Genomic DNA, 19276 nt, shown 5'->3' with positions numbered 1-19276 from the left:
AAATTGTCACGTGAGCGGGGTTTTTCATTTTGCCATGAGAGTCAGGCGGGGAATTTGGCCCGTTCTGGGTGGGTTTGTTAAGTCGGACCTGCCACTTTAGGAACTCCATAAAACGCCTTTGGTGCTCAGGGCGCACAATTATGCGGTGTAGGTGGGCGATTTTACCTGCATCGGCACTTATATGGCCTAGACTGCGTTGTAATGGAATGTGTGGCTTACTTGGTGCGTAACGTAAGGTGATATGCTTACGATACGAGCGACTTTACGTGATCTGGAGATATAATAACCCTGAGGTTCCCTGGTGTATTTGTGGATAGGTTTTCAGATCCGGTCTAACATTCTTAAAAGTTGCGGTTGTTATGAATTAGCGCTATTTTTGGAATTCAGTGACCTTTTTGCTAATTTGCGCGAGAGAAAACGAGACAAGTAATAATATTATACCCCATAGCTATTACTTATTTGGGTATTCTAGCACAGCCAAGATATTTGGTTGCAAGGGAGCAAACGCCGTGGCTTAGGCGAGGGTCGCGGATTTGTCTCACAAGAAGAGTTTCAGTGTGCCGATATGCCAGCTGTCAGGCGAGTAATATAACCGTTTCATGATTGCGTGGCCATCCCTCCGTTTCCTATCATCTAAGCCTTAAACCCACCTGGTGGATCATCACGCACAGCTTCAATCACTGCCTCTCGCATAGTTCTCCTTGGAGCGCGTCGACCGGTCATAAGCTCGAACTGGGCAATACCCTGCTCGGGCAGGACGTCCAAGAAGTCGACAATAACCCATGCTTGCCCAGTACGGACGCGAAGGTCGCGGATTTGTCTCACAAGAAGAGTTTCAGTGTGCCGATATGCCAGCTGTCAGGCGAGTAATGTCAGCCAGTAACTTACAATGCCCAAAGAGAGCTAGGTGGGGTATTGGGGGGGGAGACGGTTTACATACCTCCATGATAACACCGCCTGTTGGACTCTGTAACCACTGTTCGGGCATCTCAAAGGAAGGGACGGGTTGGTTTTCGACGCTGTGCACGGGGAGGCACGATACGATAAGAGTAGGTGGACGTAGACCTGCGGGCCATGGCTCATCCCTTGATCGCAGCACGCTGACGACTGGAAGGTCGAACCTGAGTTGTCCAGCCCAGGTATTGAAGTGGTCAGCAACTGCGATAGCATTGGCGACCGTGCGATTGAAAATGAAGATTTTACGGCAGCCAAGGCGAATAAGTGCATAGATGGCGGAACGGGCCATGCCTCCTGCGCCAATGATGAGACCAGTAGTCTTAGATGGCTGGACGGCATTCCGTGGCGACCCATTGCGGCGAATTGATGTCATAATGCCGATCCAATCTGTATTGTCACCGTAAAGGGCGACACAAGGACCGGAACGCTTGGGTTCCGTGGCTTGTTGGGCGAGAGACTGTCCCGAAGATGAGGGCAGTGTGCGCAGCGGGACGACGGTGTTAACAGACCCAATGGCGTGGGCATGGTAGCTGACAGCGGAGAGGTGGGGTACTATGTCCATGCGGAGTGGTTGGATGGTTGCAGAACCACCGAAATTGGGTTCGTTCGCAAGGCGAAGGAAGGCCTCGACAGAAGAGGTCTGGTTAATCGTATAATCGTGCGGCATACCGCAAACTTTATAAGCAGCACCGTGCATTGCGGGGGAGAGACTGTAGGAGACCATAGCTCCACTGATGTAGAAGTGGAGGTGCTGAAAAATGGACTTGTCGAATAGCTTTCGAAGCGCCTCTTCCGATGTGAGGCGACTGGTGGTTGATGTCCTAGTTCGGGTGAGGACAGAATGAGTGACGGGCGAGAAAATCTTGTTCAGCGCCAGAGTTTCAATTCCGATGCTCCCTGAATTATATGCTATAAGGGGTAGGTGCGGTGCAGGGAATGCTGCTGTTTTCTCCCAGAATATCTTGATGTCGTCATTATCTTTCAAAGTCTTCGCTGTTTGGACAAGCCTGACCATATCAAAACTGAAAAACTGGGCTCGACTATAAAGCGCGAGTCGATCTGGTTGCAGCCATCCAGAAGTAGGAGGCCTGCCATCATAGTAATGGGCAATGACCTTTGTCATGCCCTTCTCACTGAGAGGTCGCCTGATGTTGCGATCTTCAAAATTTAAATCCATAGCGATGTAGTCGACACCAAGGCGCAGGCCTTGCTCAAGTAAAATGACAGCGATTTCCTGAGTGAATGGAATGCGAGCCTCTTGACCTACACCTGGCTGGTCTGGTTTTGTATGGTTCTCAACATCCACCACACTGAGTATGATGGGAACACCTATTTGCCTGCGAATCACGGCAACCAGCCTTGATATCACAGATAGCATACTTGCTGTCCACGTATCGATTTTCAGCTCCACGACATCACCGCCACCTGATTCTAACTCAGACAAGTCGATCTTTGAAGCGATTAAGTCTGAAAGGGATAAGGACAAGGCAAAGGTGTATTGCCTTTTCTCAGGCGGCACAGCTCCAATCGAGAGTGGGTTTTCGAGTGCGGCTAACCCATGTCCATTGTTAGTGATGAAATCAAGAAACCCCGAAAAGTCCTTTCTGGCATCTTTTAATCCAAAAGAATAATTTGGATTTGCTCGGTCCAGAGGGCTGTCGGTGCCATTGGCCTCGCAGCTTGGGTCATGTAAATTATAGTACTCGAAATTTGAACAAGATCGATGCACCGAGTAAGCGTGCTCAAGCCGGCGCGCTTCATCCTCAGATAGGTTGAGAAGGTAACGAATGCGGTTGAAGTTCCGAACAATGTGGACCACGGGATGTGATAGAGAGTATCCCTTCAGCGTTTTCTGGGCTTCCCTGGCCAAGCTTCCCATTCCACATTCAATAATGCAATTGGAGGTGTTCTCCTTTAATATTTTCTGGAGGGCATATATGTTCTTCCTCTTAAACTCTTGCTGCCCATGCTCGGACAAAAATGACTTCCTAGATAGTCCCGTAACTTCTTCGAAATATTGATCTTCTGTAATGAGCCGGCGACCAAGGTGGATAGCTCCGATGAAACCTAGCGACCGTTTGCCCGATCCACGGCACCCAACGAGGACAATAGTAGCATTAGGGGCGAATTCTCGCGGGCTTTGAGGGGATTTCACGCGATAAAGCTCGCCGATTTCAGCCAAAACTGCGTTCCTATCCTGAAGCGCCTCCATATCAGAAGTGGGAGAAGCCGCCATGATCGGAGGATTCATTTTCTCGTGAGTCTAACAATGCAAGACTTTCCAGGGCGGTGGTCTTGAACAAACTTTCGCCCCAACATATCTAGACGCATAATAGGGCCTCATAAACTTATAGATGTTTTATTTCTCCAGAATTGTTGTTTTGCAAATTATGTCGTGCGACGTCAACTCCGATCCTTTGGTTAGTCAGCAACGCACAACCGGGTAAAGTATCTTCCTGTGGTATCCCGATCTAAGATCCCCAGATTGATCGGCCATGAGTGCCGGCACAGTAAGGGTTACATCACAACAATATATAATCTTACCTTAATCACCAATTATCTCTGACTTGAGTCACGGTAGAGGCCGTGGCATATGAAGCTCCAGTTTAAAGGCTTATAAGGTTAATATCAGACACCGGATCTTGTCCACCCAACGCCGCAATTCCTATTCGCTGGGAACTGCTCTATATATGGCCCAAGTCTTCCTTGGAGCATTCAATTTGGAGGACGAATCTATCCTTGGCGACCAGAATTCTGGGACGATTAAGAATGGGCCGCTCGAGAATAAGTTTGACAGAGAGAGCATACCCTCTTGGGCACAACACCAATGGTGACGGTTTCGAAAAGGGCATTCTGTTGTAGAAGGTGCTGCCCGCGCACCTCGCAAACTAGACGATGAGTCCGCCCGCAGTGCAGCGTAAACGCGTGGCTCAGGCCTGCGACCGATGCCGGAGCAGGAAAGATAAATGTGACGGCGCGAAGCCCGCCTGTTCAGCCTGTGCAGTACGAGGGCATCCGTGCTCTTATGACCCAGCCGTAAAGAAAAGAGGGCTTCCCGAAGGGTATGTACGAGGACTGGAGAACCTTTGGGGCTTTACAATACGGGAGGCACCAGAAATCGAAACAAATGTGATTTCCTTGATGGAGCGGAGGCACGGAACAGACACTCTACCACGAGGCTGGAACAGCAAAGATGGCGAGGCATTGTCGGATACATGGAGGAAAAGCCGTTTATCTCGAGAATTAGACTCGCTCCTTCCGCTTCTTGATATAACTGATGACAGGCCGGCGAAGAGGAGACGCCAAGATAGCTCCTTTACCCCACCGACCGAGGCTTCCGCATTCGATCTCGCATTTGTACCTCCTCGCGAAACATATCCGGTGAAAGGGGGGCAGCAAAGCTCATCTGCCACATTTCCTGTGCCGATTTTCAATAGCGGCGCGTCTTCAGAGACAATGAAGCTCACAGATTCCCAACAAGTTCAACTTCCCCACAATGCTTGGGAGCTTCTTGATGTATATTTCTCTTATACTCATTGCTGGTTACCAATTGTTGAGAAACATAACTCTCTGCGGGCATCTTATCTATATCCTACAACAATCTCCCCGTCAATGACAGGTTCTGGAGACCATGCAGCTTTATGGGCGATATTGGCCTACGCAGAATGTCATCAGGCTATTATACGGAGAAGTATGGCACATGTTCTTCAGCAAAAAGACCCTTGGATAGCAAGCGATACGTATAAAACTGCCAGAAGCCTTATTCCAGATGAAGACGGCGTGTTTGAGCTTGGACATATTCAAAGTCTACTTATTCTCACCCTTCTAAGTATGGGCATGAATCGATGGAAGCAAGCATGGTCACTCATTGGTCAGGCAGTTCGCATGGCACTTGAGCTTGGTCTTCAAAAGAGTCCAGATGGTGCCAAGTCCAGGAATAGACATGCGTTCTGTGGTTGCTTTGTATTGGAAACTCTTGTGGCAGCTCGATTAAACAGAAGCCCTCATCTCCGAGCGCAAGATGCGTTGAACTGCGGCCTGTTGCTTGAGGATGGCTCGGATGAGTGGAGCCCATGGGTAGACAGCATCGGGATTCGTCGAAACAGTGAAAGCTCTTCTCGGGGTCCCGGTTCGACCCTGAGTACATTTAATCGGTTGGTTCAAATATCTGCAGTGTTAAATGCCATTGTCTGCGGATATTATATTGGCGCCGAGGACTATGGGAAGTTTGACCTACTGCTCCATAAATTCGGCTGGGACTCAAAAGCTCAGGACAGACCTGGCCTCGCACTTCTTCCTCATCATTACCATCTCAGCTGCCTTTATAGCGCCACGCGCGCTACACTGCATGCAAACCAACGCGGACAGGCAAGCCGGACAGAGGAGTCCCTTCCCGACCTACTTGATGGCCTTCGGAAAAATTATGGACTCGCCGCTATTCCTCCTACCTTTGATTGTCTAGCCCATGTTTATATCCGGCAGTATGCTTCCCATGGAAGAACTGTGGCTTCTGAGGGGGCTTTAAATAGCCTGGAGGAGCTTTTAACTGAAATGGCGCAGACATGGCCTTCGTTCCAAGACACCCTCTTGGAGCTGGGTAAGTTTCGGTCTTCAATGTCTGGGGCGAATATTCCGCTCTCACGATTCAGTAACCTCCCGAATACCAACCCAACCACTAAAGTTGTGAAGGATATTAATTTAAGGGAAAGTCGACCCCAGAGACATCCGTCACTTGATGAGCCTATGAACACACCGAGTTCATCAGAATACACTTCGTCTGGACAAGCAATTCTTGAAGCTGCGATACAGTTCGACCTCTCGTTGCTATTGATGGACGATGAAATAAAGCCAATAAGCACTCCTTGGACCTTGCCAGTTGCAAATCTTACCTTAGCAGCCAACCCTCCCAATATACCTCAGCCTGGCAGAGTCCCGGCGCCGCTACCATACTACCCGATATTTGACTCCCAGACCGATGATGACGCTCTCTTTAACGAGTTTGCAACCTTGGATGCCATGAAATGGCAAGTTCTCACATTTTACCTTCCACTTTCAACCCGCTAACTAACAACGCAGGACCAACAACTGGGACCAGAGCCTCCAGAACCTCGGTTTCACAGATCTGGATAATATGAAGCAGGACTTTCACTCTTTCTTCCAAGAGCCAAATCTTCGGCCCTCCAATGAGCATGATATGGGCGATCATTTGATGTCTGGCTTCGCGGCCCTAACGGAGTACCCAAGCCCGCATATGGAAGCGAGTCAGATTCTGCAGGCACTGTCTGCGTCCGAGATTCCAGTGCTGCCAAATCGTCAAGATGGTGACTGACTCGTAAGTCGATGCGATGGCATCTCAACAATTTATACTTGGTAGAGGGCTTTATTATGGCCCTGTACTCCACCGTGCGCCATAATCGACTATCTGGTTGCTGTTGGGCAGCAAGGAGGCCGTGCTGTGGTTTGCGCGGGATCACATAGCGTGAGGATGGCAACGGTGCATTCTCGGTGTGCTGTAGAGCATAGACTAACGTCGAAACATTACCTGTTTTCCCCACATGGGACAAAGGAGAAAGGGACGTCGTGGAGCTCAAGGGGCGGCTGGAGGAGGTTTAACTTCGTTAGGCACTCGTGGCGTAATAACGTCTAAACCTCGAAGCCTAGGAGATGTAGGATAGAGATGAGGAGGGACTAAGTATGGTATTATATGTGTTGTGACACTATATATCTCACCATATTGAGGAACTCTGGAGGTTCTGGGTATTGAGCCCGCACGACGTGGTTGAGTGAACTCGACTAGCGAGCACCTCCACACGTAGAGATTCCGTAGAGCAGCTCTCTTGCCTCAATCAATTAATCAACATCACATACATCAATGCACTGTCACATATATAGCGACCTGCTAGTTGTATAATAGTTGAGTAGCTGGAATGTGATAAAGTTGTATAGAGGATCCTCTCCTGAAGAGGTATTTATCGTCGGAGCTTCGCAAATAAAATTGAAACTGAAGCCTAAAAGAATAGATTAGGAGTAGTCTCCCTCCAGTATTCTTAAATTTGTTGTCTTCAATTTGCAATCTCACTTCGCGGACGTTGGCGTGGCGAGCGAGCCTCAATCAACACCTCTACCAATAAGTTTGTCGAGCTACCACAACCTTCTCGAGGCCAAGGCCAAACCTTAATATTGACTGAACCACATAACTCTGGGCCAGCCAACATCACATCATCGCATTGATACCCTCAGACACCGCGCAATCCGACGCAATAACCTCAATCATTACCTCTGTGCGCCAATCCAGTACAAACCACCACCCCCTACGCGCGTCCAACCACACCCCCGCAATCCCGCACCCTCCACGCAACAATGCCCTCGTCCTGCAAAGACATCCGTACGTCCCCCCACCCCTTCCCTCCTCTCACCCACACTAACCCAGCCCAGGCGAAGCCCTCGCGCAATGCCTCCAGCAATCCGACTGCATAATGATCCAACGGAACACCCCAGCCGACTGTCTCCGCCCGCCGCTCATCGACACCCTGCCGACGCAGTGCCAGCAGCTTAAGAGGGGATACGGCGAGTGCAAGCGCGGGATGGTCGATATGCGCAAGCGCTTCCGCGGAAACCAGCCTATTGCGATGGGGAAGCTGGGAGAACCGGCTGAGAAGAAGGGTGGGCAGCTTTATGCTGGGAAGGCGGCGTTTGGGGGAGTCAAGGAGACGAGTGGCGATGAGCCGGAGCCGAGGGATTGGAGGGAGGTGGAGAATGAGAAGTTTAGGGAGGGGAAGGCATAGGCTTTGACTTGGGGCTTGGAAGATGGGTGTGCGAAAGAGGGGGATAGGGTATGGCATGGGCGGCGTTCTGAAGGAAAATATCACCTACAGGCCGCTTTGCATTGCTGGCGTTCATACATCTTGGATATACTGTACTATACATACTCACAACCGTGTACAATCAACAAGCGCGCAAGGCAATACGAGCGATTTATTCGGAATCAGACATGCCATGTGTTCCTGCCTACTATATCATCTATACACGATTTTGGTATTCATACAGTCCCGTTTACGTCTCAAATGCAACATCTAGCTCTTCTCATCGCGACTTCTTTCCCTTCACTGTCGGTGGGGCACTGTACAACCACAATCCCACGAATATAATCCATCCAACAACAGTGACCGCAACGCCAGAGATCCATGGCCACGCGGCGCTGATGACCCAACTGCGTGGCCATTCATCGTGTGCAAAGTGGCGTACGGTGACCGTTTTCTTGTCCTCGATGTTCGAGAGGAAGGGGCGGCGGAACTCGACCAGGAAGTTGAAGATTCCATGCTGATCTGGAAGCTTGAATGTGGTGCTGAAGACGCTAGATGAAGGATTCGTCTGAGTGCGCTCCAGATTCAGTCGGTGGAAGGGCGAGAGCATAGAGAACTCAAGCTGCACATCATCACCGGTGGCGGGTACGAAGGGTACATACTCCTTCCACGACCATTCAGATAGCTCAATCGAGTAAGTCTAGACATAGTTAGCATATGATTCTCACATTTGGCACAGAAAATCCACTTACAACAGTGTTCTTGACACGGTAGATCTTGGGGTTCGTCAATGAAGCATTGGGTGTTTTCAACCCCTCTTCGTTGAGGAAATGCGTAACAGACTTCACCTTCAGGACTCCAGCCTCATTGAAAGTCCATCCGGAGATCTCCTTCGCAAACGCCTCATTCGCAGCCGCAGCAACCTTGCCGCCAGCAACTTGGACCTTCCCCTTGAACCACTTATCCTCAAGCATTTCCGCTGCGCCCAAGACAGTGAACCTCGCTGAGTTGCGAGCCTGCATGGCGGTCACGAGGGACAGTTGCTGGCCAACCGCGAACGGGTCCTCCACAGCCTCGGCCTCCTCCTTGGGGTTGTATGAGTACGCCGTGCCGGGGGCGCGAAGGACCGGTGTCAAGTACGGGCTATCGTTGCCTAGAGTCTGGCCCACGCCGTGGGGGAACGCGATAACCTCGTTCTTGAGGATGCCGCCGAAGAAGTTGCGAACACCGGGGCGCACAGCGCTTGGGCGGGGAACAAGAACGACATCGTGGGATTCGGGGGCCGAGAGGCTGTCGTAGTTGAAGTGGTCGACCACTATCGAGTTGCGGTCGGTGGGGAGATGGATGTCAAGCTCAAGCAGAACTGATACGAGAGCTGATGGTATCGGGTTGGATGAAGATAGGGTGAGCAGGATGTTGCCCTCGGTATTGATGAACTTCAATAAGGTTTGGGGCGTGAGGTTTGGTCCCAGGCCTATTATATTAGCACACGACAGTCCAATGTCGTTCAATGGATGCTGACCTTTCGACTTAGATGGGAGGATGAGAAGGTGATCATAAGCTCTCTCGCCAAGCTCGAACAGCGCCAAACTATCACTCTTTGGAGATTCAAATGTGATATCAAAGCCCCGACCTACAATCCTCAAAAAGTTAGCTAGAATCCCGTTGTCCCTGCCAGTTCTATCTCCCAGCCGTGCGCTTGCCTTTCAGATCCCCAAAGAACTTGGAGTACTTGTCCTTCTCCGCAAGCTCCTCCAGTACCACCAGTAATCTGTTTCCACTGGTGCTGAGGGCACTGGCAATGCCTAGCAGCCCTATAATGAGAAAAGACAGTAGCACCCTCATTGTCGTCGTTGTCTGGTTGCGCAATCAGAGCACCGTCAATCAGTGAGCTTGGGGAAACGTATGCGACTCCCCATGCCAAGGCCCAGTACCAACAGGGGTGGCAGAGCTAAAATTATCATCACGTGATATCACCAAGTGCCCGAGCTTGGACATTCTTGCGGCTCCGTCCAACGTCGTTCGAATAGTCAGGTTGTATCACGACGGCGTTCCTCTCCATTGATCCTCTCCAATTAGTCTGCGAACCTCTCAATCCAGGTATGTATTTTCCAGCTATATCTGCACCTCCTTTTCTGCGTCTCAATTGCTGACCAGACTCGACGCAGACACGATGTCGACGCCGCGCTTCTTTTCGCAGCCCCTCAAGTACCTGCACTGGGCTGCCATTCAGAAACCCGCCATCTTCTACTCCATCATCGTTGGCGGCATAGGTCCCGTTCTTGTGCTCACGGTGCCGAAGATCAGACATCGCTTGGGCGATGGGCCGAGACCCCCGATTCCCTCTACATATCCTAGTACGTTCTTTCACCCTTCAATACGCGCACACGTGTGACAATGAACGCCGAGCGATTGGTGGTTGCAGCCTTGTTGAAATTGGAAGAATTGTGTGCTAATTGACTTGCTACAGTTCCCGCGGGTCCAAGGAAACAACTGAGCGGCTACGATGATTAGAGGCTTGGGGTTGTAGATATGGTGTTGGGGAATCCAAAGAATGGTTGACACGGGAGCTGTTGTTTTGTACATAAGGTTGGGAAAGCATACTTGGTGTGGAATTGAACTATTTCAGTTACGTTATACTCCTTCAGAATTGTCGTTGTCGAAATGGCGTCTAATGTTTTTGGGGTGAAGTGACAGGGCGCTCCACGGAACAGTCCACTCGTGGCTATTTCAACAATCACAATGGCTACAAATCAGCTATGGCCACTCCCCCTGTAACTCAATATGAAGTCACGGAGCTATTTGTTCGATTGTTCATATCGACCTTAGTATTTCTATCCACTCTTAAAATGTCAAGTATATGACTAAACAGGCACGTATCTCTTAACTCTTCTCTCAATATTTCAGGGTATCATTGGTATGGTGTGTGTGCTAGTAGCTATATGGCCCCTATCTATATAACTTCCACTCGCCCCGCTATCTGGCCGCCTCAATTGCGCACACTCGCTCGGGTAGGATATATGGAGCCTGAGCTATCAATGTGTGTCAAAGGCTCTGTATGTGGATTGTCGAAACCAATGACCCATCAGTTGAAGCCATTGGCGGCACCCCAAGCTCGCGTTTCTCGCTCGAGGTAGCCATATACCTCAAGGCGCCACATCCGGGGCCATCATGAACCCATTCTTCACCACAAGCGCGTATTTGCCAGAAAATCCTCACTGCTGACGATTTTTGACGGTGAGAAGCTTATTTCTAGGCGGTTCCATGCCTCTGTGGCCAATTCACAGGCCCAATAATTTAGATCTTATGCAGTCTCAGGGCCATTCAATCCAACGCTAAGTTTTTGCTACAGTACCAGATGGTATCCGAGAAATCGTCTTTGGACTGGGGCAAAGGAAAGAGGCTCTTAAGGCTTTCATAACAAGTCAGAATATCCGGAAATCCCTCCCTGAAATCGCTATTCAGTGTGTTAGTGGCGGCAGATACGAATGTTTTCTCGGGAACTTACATCGGTCCATCAGTTAGGCGTGTCAGGTCGTTCCCAATAAGAACAGCTGGCGGGCCCTTCTTTCCAACTTGGTCATAGACGATCGGATAGCAGTGGATGGCGTAAACCAACGAGCCTGTGTTGACAAGGTCGAATCCTTCTGGACTCTCGAGCACTTCGAAGCCAAGTGACTGTAAGAATTCTTTGTCGACAGGAGAAAAGGCTGGATCCTGTGCTATCACGGGAATGTCCCATATCGCTGTCATCCGTCAGTATTATTCTCCTTCACCACTATCACGAAGAACCCACCTAAGGTTTTCCTAATAGTAGCTAACGCAGCCAGCTGCGTAAAAGTAGTCTGGGAGAAGTCCCCCATCTGCGTTTGAAACGACCCCAGTCCCATAACCACCACATTGTTGACCTGGCTCTTCCCCTCATATGGCTGAACGAGCTTTATAAGCTCCTTGCAGGCGTCGCTCTCTTCCCATTTATCCTTTAAGCTCTCATATTTTGCCGTTACTTCTTCGAGGGTATAAGTCACGACATCAAAGCCCCATTTCTTGATTTTTGCCTTGCTCGCGTCGGGCTTGATCGTTCGGCCGCCAACGACATGGGCCCAGCCGTCTTCGTCTTCGATTATCGCTCGTTTCGTCCTGACGGCCCTGTTGGCGCGCTTGTTTTTCTTCGTCTTTGTATTCGTCATCTTGTTATGCGTATATTTGGTGAAGGAGAAGATGGCCTAGGGGATGTAGTAGACTTCTCACTCCGTCCTCAGAACACTTATTAAAATATTGATTCTCAGTCTACCGTCGTAGCCGCCAAGGGTAATTTTTTGGCTGGCAGAAATGGGGGGGTCACCGCTCCACCGCCTTCAAATCCCACGTGATAAATTGCCAATCGCGGGGGGATGTATTCCCAGGTTCAATATTGACGTTACAGTGTCTGAGCAGCTTCATGATAGAGATGGATTCTTTACTTTGTGTCAAATTGATCAAGTAGGTCAGCCTTGTATACAAGGCTTAAGAGGCTGCTCCCACGAGCCCCCCGACGCACCCCTGCACGTGCCCTGGTGCCTTTTGCTCTGGCTATCGTGGCTTAGTCATCTCCTGTATCTAGACCGCCGGCTGGCAACATCACAAGGCTGAGAGAGGATGTCAAACTGCCCGCCTTCTAGTCCCCACTGATCACAAGGTGCATGTTCCAAGCTTCGCCACCGCACTCTCCTAGCTCGAGAGATAAATGTCCTTGGACCCTGCCATGATATCGAAACAGTCCCTTCTTTGCTTATATACTTATACCCAGCTCCCTCCGCCCGCTCGTCTTCGTCACCGCCCAAAACGGTTGCCCCGCGATGTCTCAACGAGCGCTAGACCTGTTCGTCCTCACCTACAACTGCGCCCATAATGCCATCGATGTGCCCAGCTTGTCATCCAACCTCTTTAATGCCGTCGACCATGTGCCCGACCTCCTCATCATCTCCCTCCAGGAGATGAGCCCGCTCTCACACGGCCTAATCGGCGGCTCGCTGCTCTCCCCGTTCTTCAGTCTCATATCCGAAGCCGTCGAGATCGCAGCGCGCAAGCTCTCCGGCGACTCCCCTGCTGCAGGCAACAGCGCCAACTCGGAGCCCCGCATCTTTACGAATGTCGCGATCCGAAACATTGGGATGACGGGGATCATGGCGTTCTCCCGCGACGCGACCGCGATACAAAATCTCCAGACGGGGGAGGTGGGGTTGGGCATCAGCTCTATTGGGAATAAAGGTGGTGTCGGGCTTCGCTTTACATATGCGGATGCGAAGAGTGGGGGCGAGACGGAGCTTACGTTTGTTGCGGCGCATTTGGCAGCTATGGAGTGGGATTGGGAGCGGAGGAACGGGGATTGGAAGAATATCGTTAGACGGCTAGTCTTCACCCCAGCGGATGGGGATGAGGGGGGTAAAGCGGCAAAGGCAAGAGTAGGTAGTGAAGAGGCGCCGCTGCTTGTGGAGAGCGAGAGCGCCAATGGGATATATAAGCCAACGAGCCACTTGTTCGTCGCGGGAGATCTGAATTATCGCACAAGCGACACGAAGCCCGGACCTGACGACTACGAAGTTTCGTTTCCGCAACCGCATGACTCCGTGGAGAGCCCGCGGCACTACTCCTACCTGTTCAAGCATGACCAGCTCACTCGGGAGCGACTGGCTGGAAGGACTTTCCACGGTCTTAGCGAGGCGCCTGTCACCTTTCCTCCAACGTACAAGTTTGACGAAGGCCCATACTTGACGGCAGACGAGGATACGAAAGCGTGGGCGTGGGCATCGCACCGTTGGCCCAGCTGGACAGATCGAGTTCTCTTCCTCGAGGCGCCGAAATGGATGGAGCGGAAAGATGGCAATGCAAAGATCGAAGTGAATAAATACGAGCCGCTGCCACTGTTTAAAACTAGCGACCATCGCGCTGTGCTTCTGAGCGTCAAGGTGCCATTGGTGGGTATTCCGGAGCCGGATGAGGATGAAGACGCAGCTAGCTCGGATCCGCGCATCAACCCGCCGTTTGAGATCGATCCGGACTGGAGCACGGCTCGGGCGATTGCAAGGAAGGAGGAACTTGTTGTAGGCATCACCGGCTACCTTACTGGAACGTGGGAGGGCCGGTGTATCATTGGCGGGACGATTGCTGCATTGGTGGGGGGTTATTTCTTACTTCTTGCTGCGTTTGGAAATTAATCATCTTATAACGTAGACGTGAAGATTCACGAGGAGGATGCCAAGAAGATTGTTAACGGTGGTCGCTGGCATATTCTAGAAGGGGTATACCACTCAGTTTTTTGCCAATGGCGAAAGTACATATAGGGGCTCAGTGGCATTGGCCATTGCAGTCCGTTGATATTATACAGTACCTATTATATTACGAGAATACGAATGTTGTTGATACAGCCTTTCGAACCTTTCTAGTGACTGATATCGATAACGTCCGTCCCCACGTAGGGAGAAGCCCGCTGTGCCGAGAAAAATGACAGGTACTTTGACTTTAAGCATCGCAAAACCTATGCACGCATTAATATCTCCCATATCTTAGCATAAGTCGTGTTCCGTAGCCACTCCTAAACACTCTGAGCGCCTCTCACTAGAAAATTAGGTTCGCCTCATCTCCCTCATGCCTGATTTGCAGAGAGTCTCCTTTTACAGCGCAACAAGTTCCTCCATCATAGCTCTACCGTCGACCTGTTACTATCCCTTATATATATAAAGGTGTCTTAGCTGAGCTCTCAGGGCCTTACCATCTGTGGGAGATCGTCATTAGCCTTGTGGCTGCTCTGGTTCGTAAATTCATGCGTGGTCACCACGAAAATCAGTAATCTTACCTTGAATCAAAGCAACTAACAGATTTTGAGTTGGCGTATAATGGACCCCACCTACGTCCTACAGAGGTAACATTATGCTGCAAGGCGAGACTTGCGAAAAACTTGCGCGCACATCCCCGTCACCCTTTGAGAAGAAGAAGCTGGCTCCGAGACGCTTCTGCTCATTATATCTGCGGGCGACGGTGCGGGAGATTGTTGACTTTCCCGTTCCAGCCAGGCCGTTCAGCCAGAAGATGCATCGCTCATCTTTTCCATCAGCCCAGTCATATATCTCTTGTAGAAGGTCGACGTGTGTTGCAAACGGGAGGAGGCGGAGGGGATCTTCTAGAGTGGGGGGGCGCGCCCGTCAGCTTGGACCCCTCTGCAACTCACCCGGAGCGACATGGTGATGAAAATCAGTATGGACCGAACCGTTGATGATCCCGGCCTGCAAGCCGGAGTTGGCGTCACCAAATGATATCGGGGATTCTATCACATTAGAGAGGTGTTGCGACGAAGTATTGGCAACAGTTGGGATCTGGTTTTGGACACGATTAAGGCCCAACCGTAAGGTTAGAATCATGGATAGGTAGTTTTCAATACTCCTGTGAAGGTTCACAGGAGTATTGATTTGCGTTCCAGAATTGCGCGCCAGACCAGCCATAGGGCTTGTGACGATCTCCCGCATGGTACTGTAGCATGACTTGGGGCTTGGATAAAACCTCCATCTACAGTACAAAAGTGTCAGGGTTAAAAAAAGCTTTGTGGAGCTGTAGTGGAGAAACTCTGTCGCGCTATAAGAGCACACACTCTCTGCACATCAAGTGTGAAAGCGACAATGTAGGCGCAATTTTCTAGTTGGAGGGGTTCAGGGTGTTCAGGAGTAGCCACAGAACACGACTGATGCAAAACTATAGAAGATATCGTTGTGTGTACAGATTTTGACATGCTTAAAGCCAGAGTACCTATCATTTTTCTCAGCACACGATATCGCCCCTGATTTTGCGGCTTTACAACGCCCAAGACAAACTCACGACGCATCGTTGCTGCATGCTCATTCGTAAATACCCTCTATTTATTTTTAACCGTGTCTTATACCACGTTATTCTTACAATTCTCCCCCACCCTATGAACTCAGCCACCTCAAATCAATCTGCTTCCTCCTCACCATCGGCGCCACAAACCCCACCCCAACCGCCAACCCCACAACCGTACTCACAAGCGCCACCTTATTAAACCCCGCCCCCAACACATCAAACGACAAACTCGGCATAATCCTCGTCCCAAACACATCAACCCCATACGCAAACACAACGCTCGTACTCTCCAACAACGCCGGCGCAACAATCACACCCCGCACCCCAACCACCTCGCGCTGATGCGTCAGCACGCCGCGCGGATCAAAGTCAAGCTGCGGAATATACACCATCAGGCCCTCTTCGGCTGCGGCGGCCGCGGCGGCCTTGCTGCTAACATCGAGGGGGCGGCGCGCGTCGAGAAGGTTGCGGGGGAGCCCGATGATGGAGTTGGAGCGCGGAAGCGTGGCCAGGATCTGGCGCGACGTGATGCCCTGGCGCGTCTGGGTGACGGTCATATGCGTGATAGGCTCCGGGATGATGTACGCCTGGGAGATGACGTGGGGGAGGGTGAATCCCTCTGGCGACTCGGCGGGGTGCAGGCTGGAGAAGTTGGCGGCGGAGCCGAGAGGGCCGCGGTCATTGGCGAGTTCCGATTCGTACAGCTCGGCGATGAGGAGCTGGTAGCCTTGTGCTTCGGGGAGGGCGGACTCGGCGGTGGGTGCGCTTGGGGAGGCGAAGAAGGAGTAGGCGAACCAGTTCTCGCTCAGGGTGGCGGTGATGGGCTGTGCGGTGTCCACGTTGGAGTGTGTGGTGGAGTAGAGGAGCGCGCCGGATATCGAGTCGAGGAGGTAGAATGATGCGGTCGATTTCGCCTCTGCCACGGTGCTGATCAGGATGATGTTTGGGTTCAAGTACTTGTACAGCACGCTGCGGTCTGCGAGAGCACGCCCGATGGAGGCGACAGGATCGTGCGCGGGCCTGGCATTGACAGAGATGATTTTTTCGCCCGCGACAGGCTTGAAGGTCCAAGTCACGGTCGAGATTGCGTTGTCTCCTTTGAGGGTGAATCGAACTCCATTGACCTCACCATTTGCGCCGCGGACAACAAGAGAGTCCTTTGGTGCATAATCCTTGGGAATTGGTGGAGAGCGGCCCCCAGGTCCAATTGGAAGAAGCCACTTGCCCGAGGGGCTGTCTACCACAGCGGTGCTTTGGATGTGTGATTGCTCGATAGGCGGCAATATCTCAACGGTAGCTCCGCTGGTGGTTTTGATAATGATATACTCGCCCCTGCTTCCCATAATCTTTGCAACGCCCTTCTGGTTATCAACATAGATGCCCTTCACATCCCATTTCTCTCCAGCGGGTATCTCAAACGCCTGGTGCGACCAGGCGATGGCTCCCTTGGCCGCAGTATCAAGGGAATACACGCGTCCGCGCTCAGTTGCGACAATGACCAGTTTGCGGAATCCGAAGCCGTCTCTCGCCAACAAGCTTGTGGATACAGGGTTAGCATCTCCCGGAAGGAGACTGGTGAGTACTCGCTTCGGCAGCTGTTGCAAATGTCCAGGAAGATACTGAAGCTCGGTGACATGGCGAGCGAGTCTGTGGCAATAGGCCTGGAGCGGATTGCTATGCGCCTCAACATCCAACGCCTCGGCCAAGCTTTCCTCCTCTGGAATCTCCGCAAAGGCAGCGGCGACAGATCCGGAAAGCCCTTCAGCGCGCGCCCAGTCCGGCACTCCGTTGCGGATCATAATCCAGTTTTGGTTGGTGGTCAGGACGGCCGAGCGGACAGCGTAAGTATCGGCAGTCTTGCTGACAACCTCAGCGACACCGTAGGAAGCTCTGCCAGCGCCTGGCTCGGATGCCAGCGGGAACTTTTGGAGCACTCCATGGGAGTTCGAGGACAAGATGGTAACCTCGTCATCAGTGATCCGAGTGAAGAAGACATTCGCGTCTCTGGAGCTTGTAGCAAACGAACCAGGTCCAGCAAGCTTGGGAAGATGGTACCCCTCGTTCACAGTTGCAGCCGCGATGTCCACATGGTACACATCAGCCCAATGGCTCGTCGCCGTCTGGCTGTGAACCAAGAAATGGGGCTTAGACTGGATCAAATGCGGCGCGTGAACGATGACCTTTGTCAGCTCCTCCGGAGTTTTGCTCAACGAGAGACTGTGCACCGCCTGCGTGCCAAGGATGTTGACCTTGAGGGTCTTCAGGCCACGATCAGCCCATGCCACAATCGGCGCTGCAACGTTCCCACCCACAAAGAGCACATCCTCCCGCGTATGCACATCCACCTTGCTCGCCAAAGTATGCTCCTTAACCTTCTTTCCCGTAACCGGATCCAAGCTGGTGACCTTGATGTTGTACCCACCCCAAGCACCATGCAGACTGACCACAAACACACTCTTCGTATCCGTGCTAACCTGCACAGGCACCGCCCCCTTCTCCCCCTCAACCTCCCACTTCACCGCCCCCGTATCCCCATCCAGCCGTCTCACCACACTTCCCTTCTCCCCCTCAAACAGCACAAGCGCATCCTTCTCCTCTCCCTCCGTGCCCAGGACCTCAACATCCCTCGCCTCGCCCTCAAACTCATTACCCCACACCTCCCTCCCCGTAACCGCATCCCAGGAATTCACATTCCCCCCCAGCGCACTAAGCACCCTCTTCTCGCCCTCCACGCCGCGGAGGTATCCCTCAACACTCCCACCCGCCTCGGACTCAATCGTACGGTTCGCCTGCGCAGCGAGGAACTGGCGCCACACCAGCGCGCCGGTGCCGGGGTTGACGGCGCCCAGCACGCCTAGGTCGCTGAGGGTGTAGAGAAGGGACGCGGCCTTGGGATCGGCGTGCGGGCGGTGGAAGAAGGTCGTGCTGGGGAGGGGGAGGCCCAGGAGTGCATATTGGAAGTCGGTGGTGTAGGCTTCGTCGGCGAAGACGGCGGTGGTTGGGGGGAGGAGGGAGAGCGCGAGGGACAGGAGTCCCACTGGTAATGAGGCGCGCATTTGGGTGCTGCCTCTGCTTGGTTAAGGAGCTTGGGGAGCTTGGGGAGCTTTGGAGTTAGCAGGTGATGTCGTGTGGGTACGGTGGCCGGGAAGGGACGATGGTGCTGTGACAGGGGTGACGTACGTTTATAGGAGAGTAAAAAGTAAAAAGTAAGTAAGGAGATTAGGAGAAGTGGCTGCAACAACGTGTAAATAAATAAATACTATTTAAATGGTAGATTTATGCTATGTCGTGGTAGACAAGCCTATCTTAATCGTCTTCAATTTTTAGGGAAATAAGAAATTGAATTGGGTTCATAATTTCTATTGTATCTGCCACACAATATATTATAAATTTAGAAATAATCTCCAACCATAACCATGTAAATAAAAGACTTATATGAAGAATAATCCATCATCCACTTCCTATCTAATCACCAGATATTAAGTCGCCTCCCCCCTCATCTGCATCAGTAAGGTAACCAAAAGCCTCTATAGTCAAAAAATTACCTGCCTCCCCACCCAATCAGTAAAAACATGAACTAAAACGCCGTGGTATCTACATATACGAATTCCTCATGACATGATATCTGCATAGAACGCGTCCCTTTCTCATCATCGCATGCTGCC

At 51.6% G+C, this 19276-nt stretch overlaps 9 protein-coding genes across 9 annotated transcripts; 5 read left to right on the top strand and 4 right to left on the bottom strand.

Moving 5' to 3' along the window:
* Positions 1–551: 551 nt before the first annotated feature.
* VC83_04972 (uncharacterized protein) lies at positions 552–3322 on the bottom strand. The gene is made up of 2 exons (XM_024468598.1): positions 941–3322; positions 552–855 (listed from the first exon to the last, which is right to left on the bottom strand). The coding sequence occupies exons 1-2, from the start codon at positions 3206–3208 to the stop codon at positions 634–636; spliced, it is 2490 nt and encodes an 829-aa protein (XP_024323984.1). The 5' UTR covers positions 3209–3322; the 3' UTR covers positions 552–633.
* Positions 3323–3450: 128 nt separating this feature from the next.
* On the top strand, positions 3451–7121 carry VC83_04971 (uncharacterized protein). Its single transcript, XM_024468597.1, has 2 exons — positions 3451–5981; positions 6034–7121. Exons 1-2 carry the CDS (start codon positions 3853–3855, stop codon positions 6284–6286), a joined length of 2382 nt encoding a protein of 793 aa, XP_024323981.1. The 5' UTR covers positions 3451–3852; the 3' UTR covers positions 6287–7121.
* VC83_04970 (uncharacterized protein) lies at positions 7122–7948 on the top strand. The gene is made up of 2 exons (XM_024468596.1): positions 7122–7342; positions 7393–7948. The coding sequence occupies exons 1-2, from the start codon at positions 7318–7320 to the stop codon at positions 7740–7742; spliced, it is 375 nt and encodes a 124-aa protein (XP_024323982.1). The 5' UTR covers positions 7122–7317; the 3' UTR covers positions 7743–7948.
* On the bottom strand, positions 7949–9642 carry WBP1 (oligosaccharyl transferase glycoprotein complex, beta subunit). The gene is made up of 4 exons (XM_024468595.1): positions 9464–9642; positions 9283–9393; positions 8513–9234; positions 7949–8460 (listed from the first exon to the last, which is right to left on the bottom strand). The coding sequence occupies exons 1-4, from the start codon at positions 9603–9605 to the stop codon at positions 8041–8043; spliced, it is 1395 nt and encodes a 464-aa protein (XP_024323833.1). The 5' UTR covers positions 9606–9642; the 3' UTR covers positions 7949–8040.
* A 142-nt stretch (positions 9643–9784) lies between these two features.
* On the top strand, positions 9785–11289 carry VC83_04968 (uncharacterized protein). Its single transcript, XM_024468594.1, has 4 exons — positions 9785–9860; positions 9929–10117; positions 10231–10388; positions 10452–11289. The coding sequence occupies exons 2-3, from the start codon at positions 9934–9936 to the stop codon at positions 10272–10274; spliced, it is 228 nt and encodes a 75-aa protein (XP_024323832.1). The 5' UTR covers positions 9785–9860; positions 9929–9933; the 3' UTR covers positions 10275–10388; positions 10452–11289.
* VC83_04967 (uncharacterized protein) lies at positions 11265–11950 on the bottom strand (the record flags this gene model as incomplete). Its single annotated transcript, XM_024468593.1, has 2 exons — positions 11265–11506; positions 11557–11950. 2 exons carry the CDS (start codon positions 11948–11950, stop codon positions 11265–11267), a joined length of 636 nt encoding a protein of 211 aa, XP_024323825.1.
* A 648-nt stretch (positions 11951–12598) lies between these two features.
* VC83_04966 (uncharacterized protein) lies at positions 12599–13957 on the top strand (the record flags this gene model as incomplete). The annotated part of the gene is made up of 1 exon (XM_024468592.1): positions 12599–13957. The coding sequence occupies one exon, from the start codon at positions 12599–12601 to the stop codon at positions 13955–13957; it is 1359 nt and encodes a 452-aa protein (XP_024323824.1).
* A 696-nt stretch (positions 13958–14653) lies between these two features.
* On the bottom strand, positions 14654–15262 carry VC83_04965 (uncharacterized protein; the record flags this gene model as incomplete). The annotated part of the gene is made up of 2 exons (XM_024468591.1): positions 14654–14919; positions 14968–15262. 2 exons carry the CDS (start codon positions 15260–15262, stop codon positions 14654–14656), a joined length of 561 nt encoding a protein of 186 aa, XP_024323827.1.
* A 1953-nt stretch (positions 15263–17215) lies between these two features.
* On the top strand, positions 17216–18960 carry VC83_04964 (uncharacterized protein; the record flags this gene model as incomplete). The annotated part of the gene is made up of 1 exon (XM_024468590.1): positions 17216–18960. One exon carries the CDS (start codon positions 17216–17218, stop codon positions 18467–18469), a length of 1254 nt encoding a protein of 417 aa, XP_024323826.1. The 3' UTR covers positions 18470–18960.
* Between the last annotated feature and the right edge of the window lie 316 nt (positions 18961–19276).

The sequence above is a fragment of the Pseudogymnoascus destructans genome (assembly GCF_001641265.1).
Source record: "Pseudogymnoascus destructans isolate 20631-21 unplaced genomic scaffold scaffold_11, whole genome shotgun sequence".
Classification (NCBI taxonomy): domain Eukaryota; kingdom Fungi; phylum Ascomycota; class Leotiomycetes; order Thelebolales; family Thelebolaceae; genus Pseudogymnoascus; species Pseudogymnoascus destructans.
Note: the sequence above shows the minus strand (reverse complement) of the source record. Positions and strands in the feature narration are given on the sequence as shown.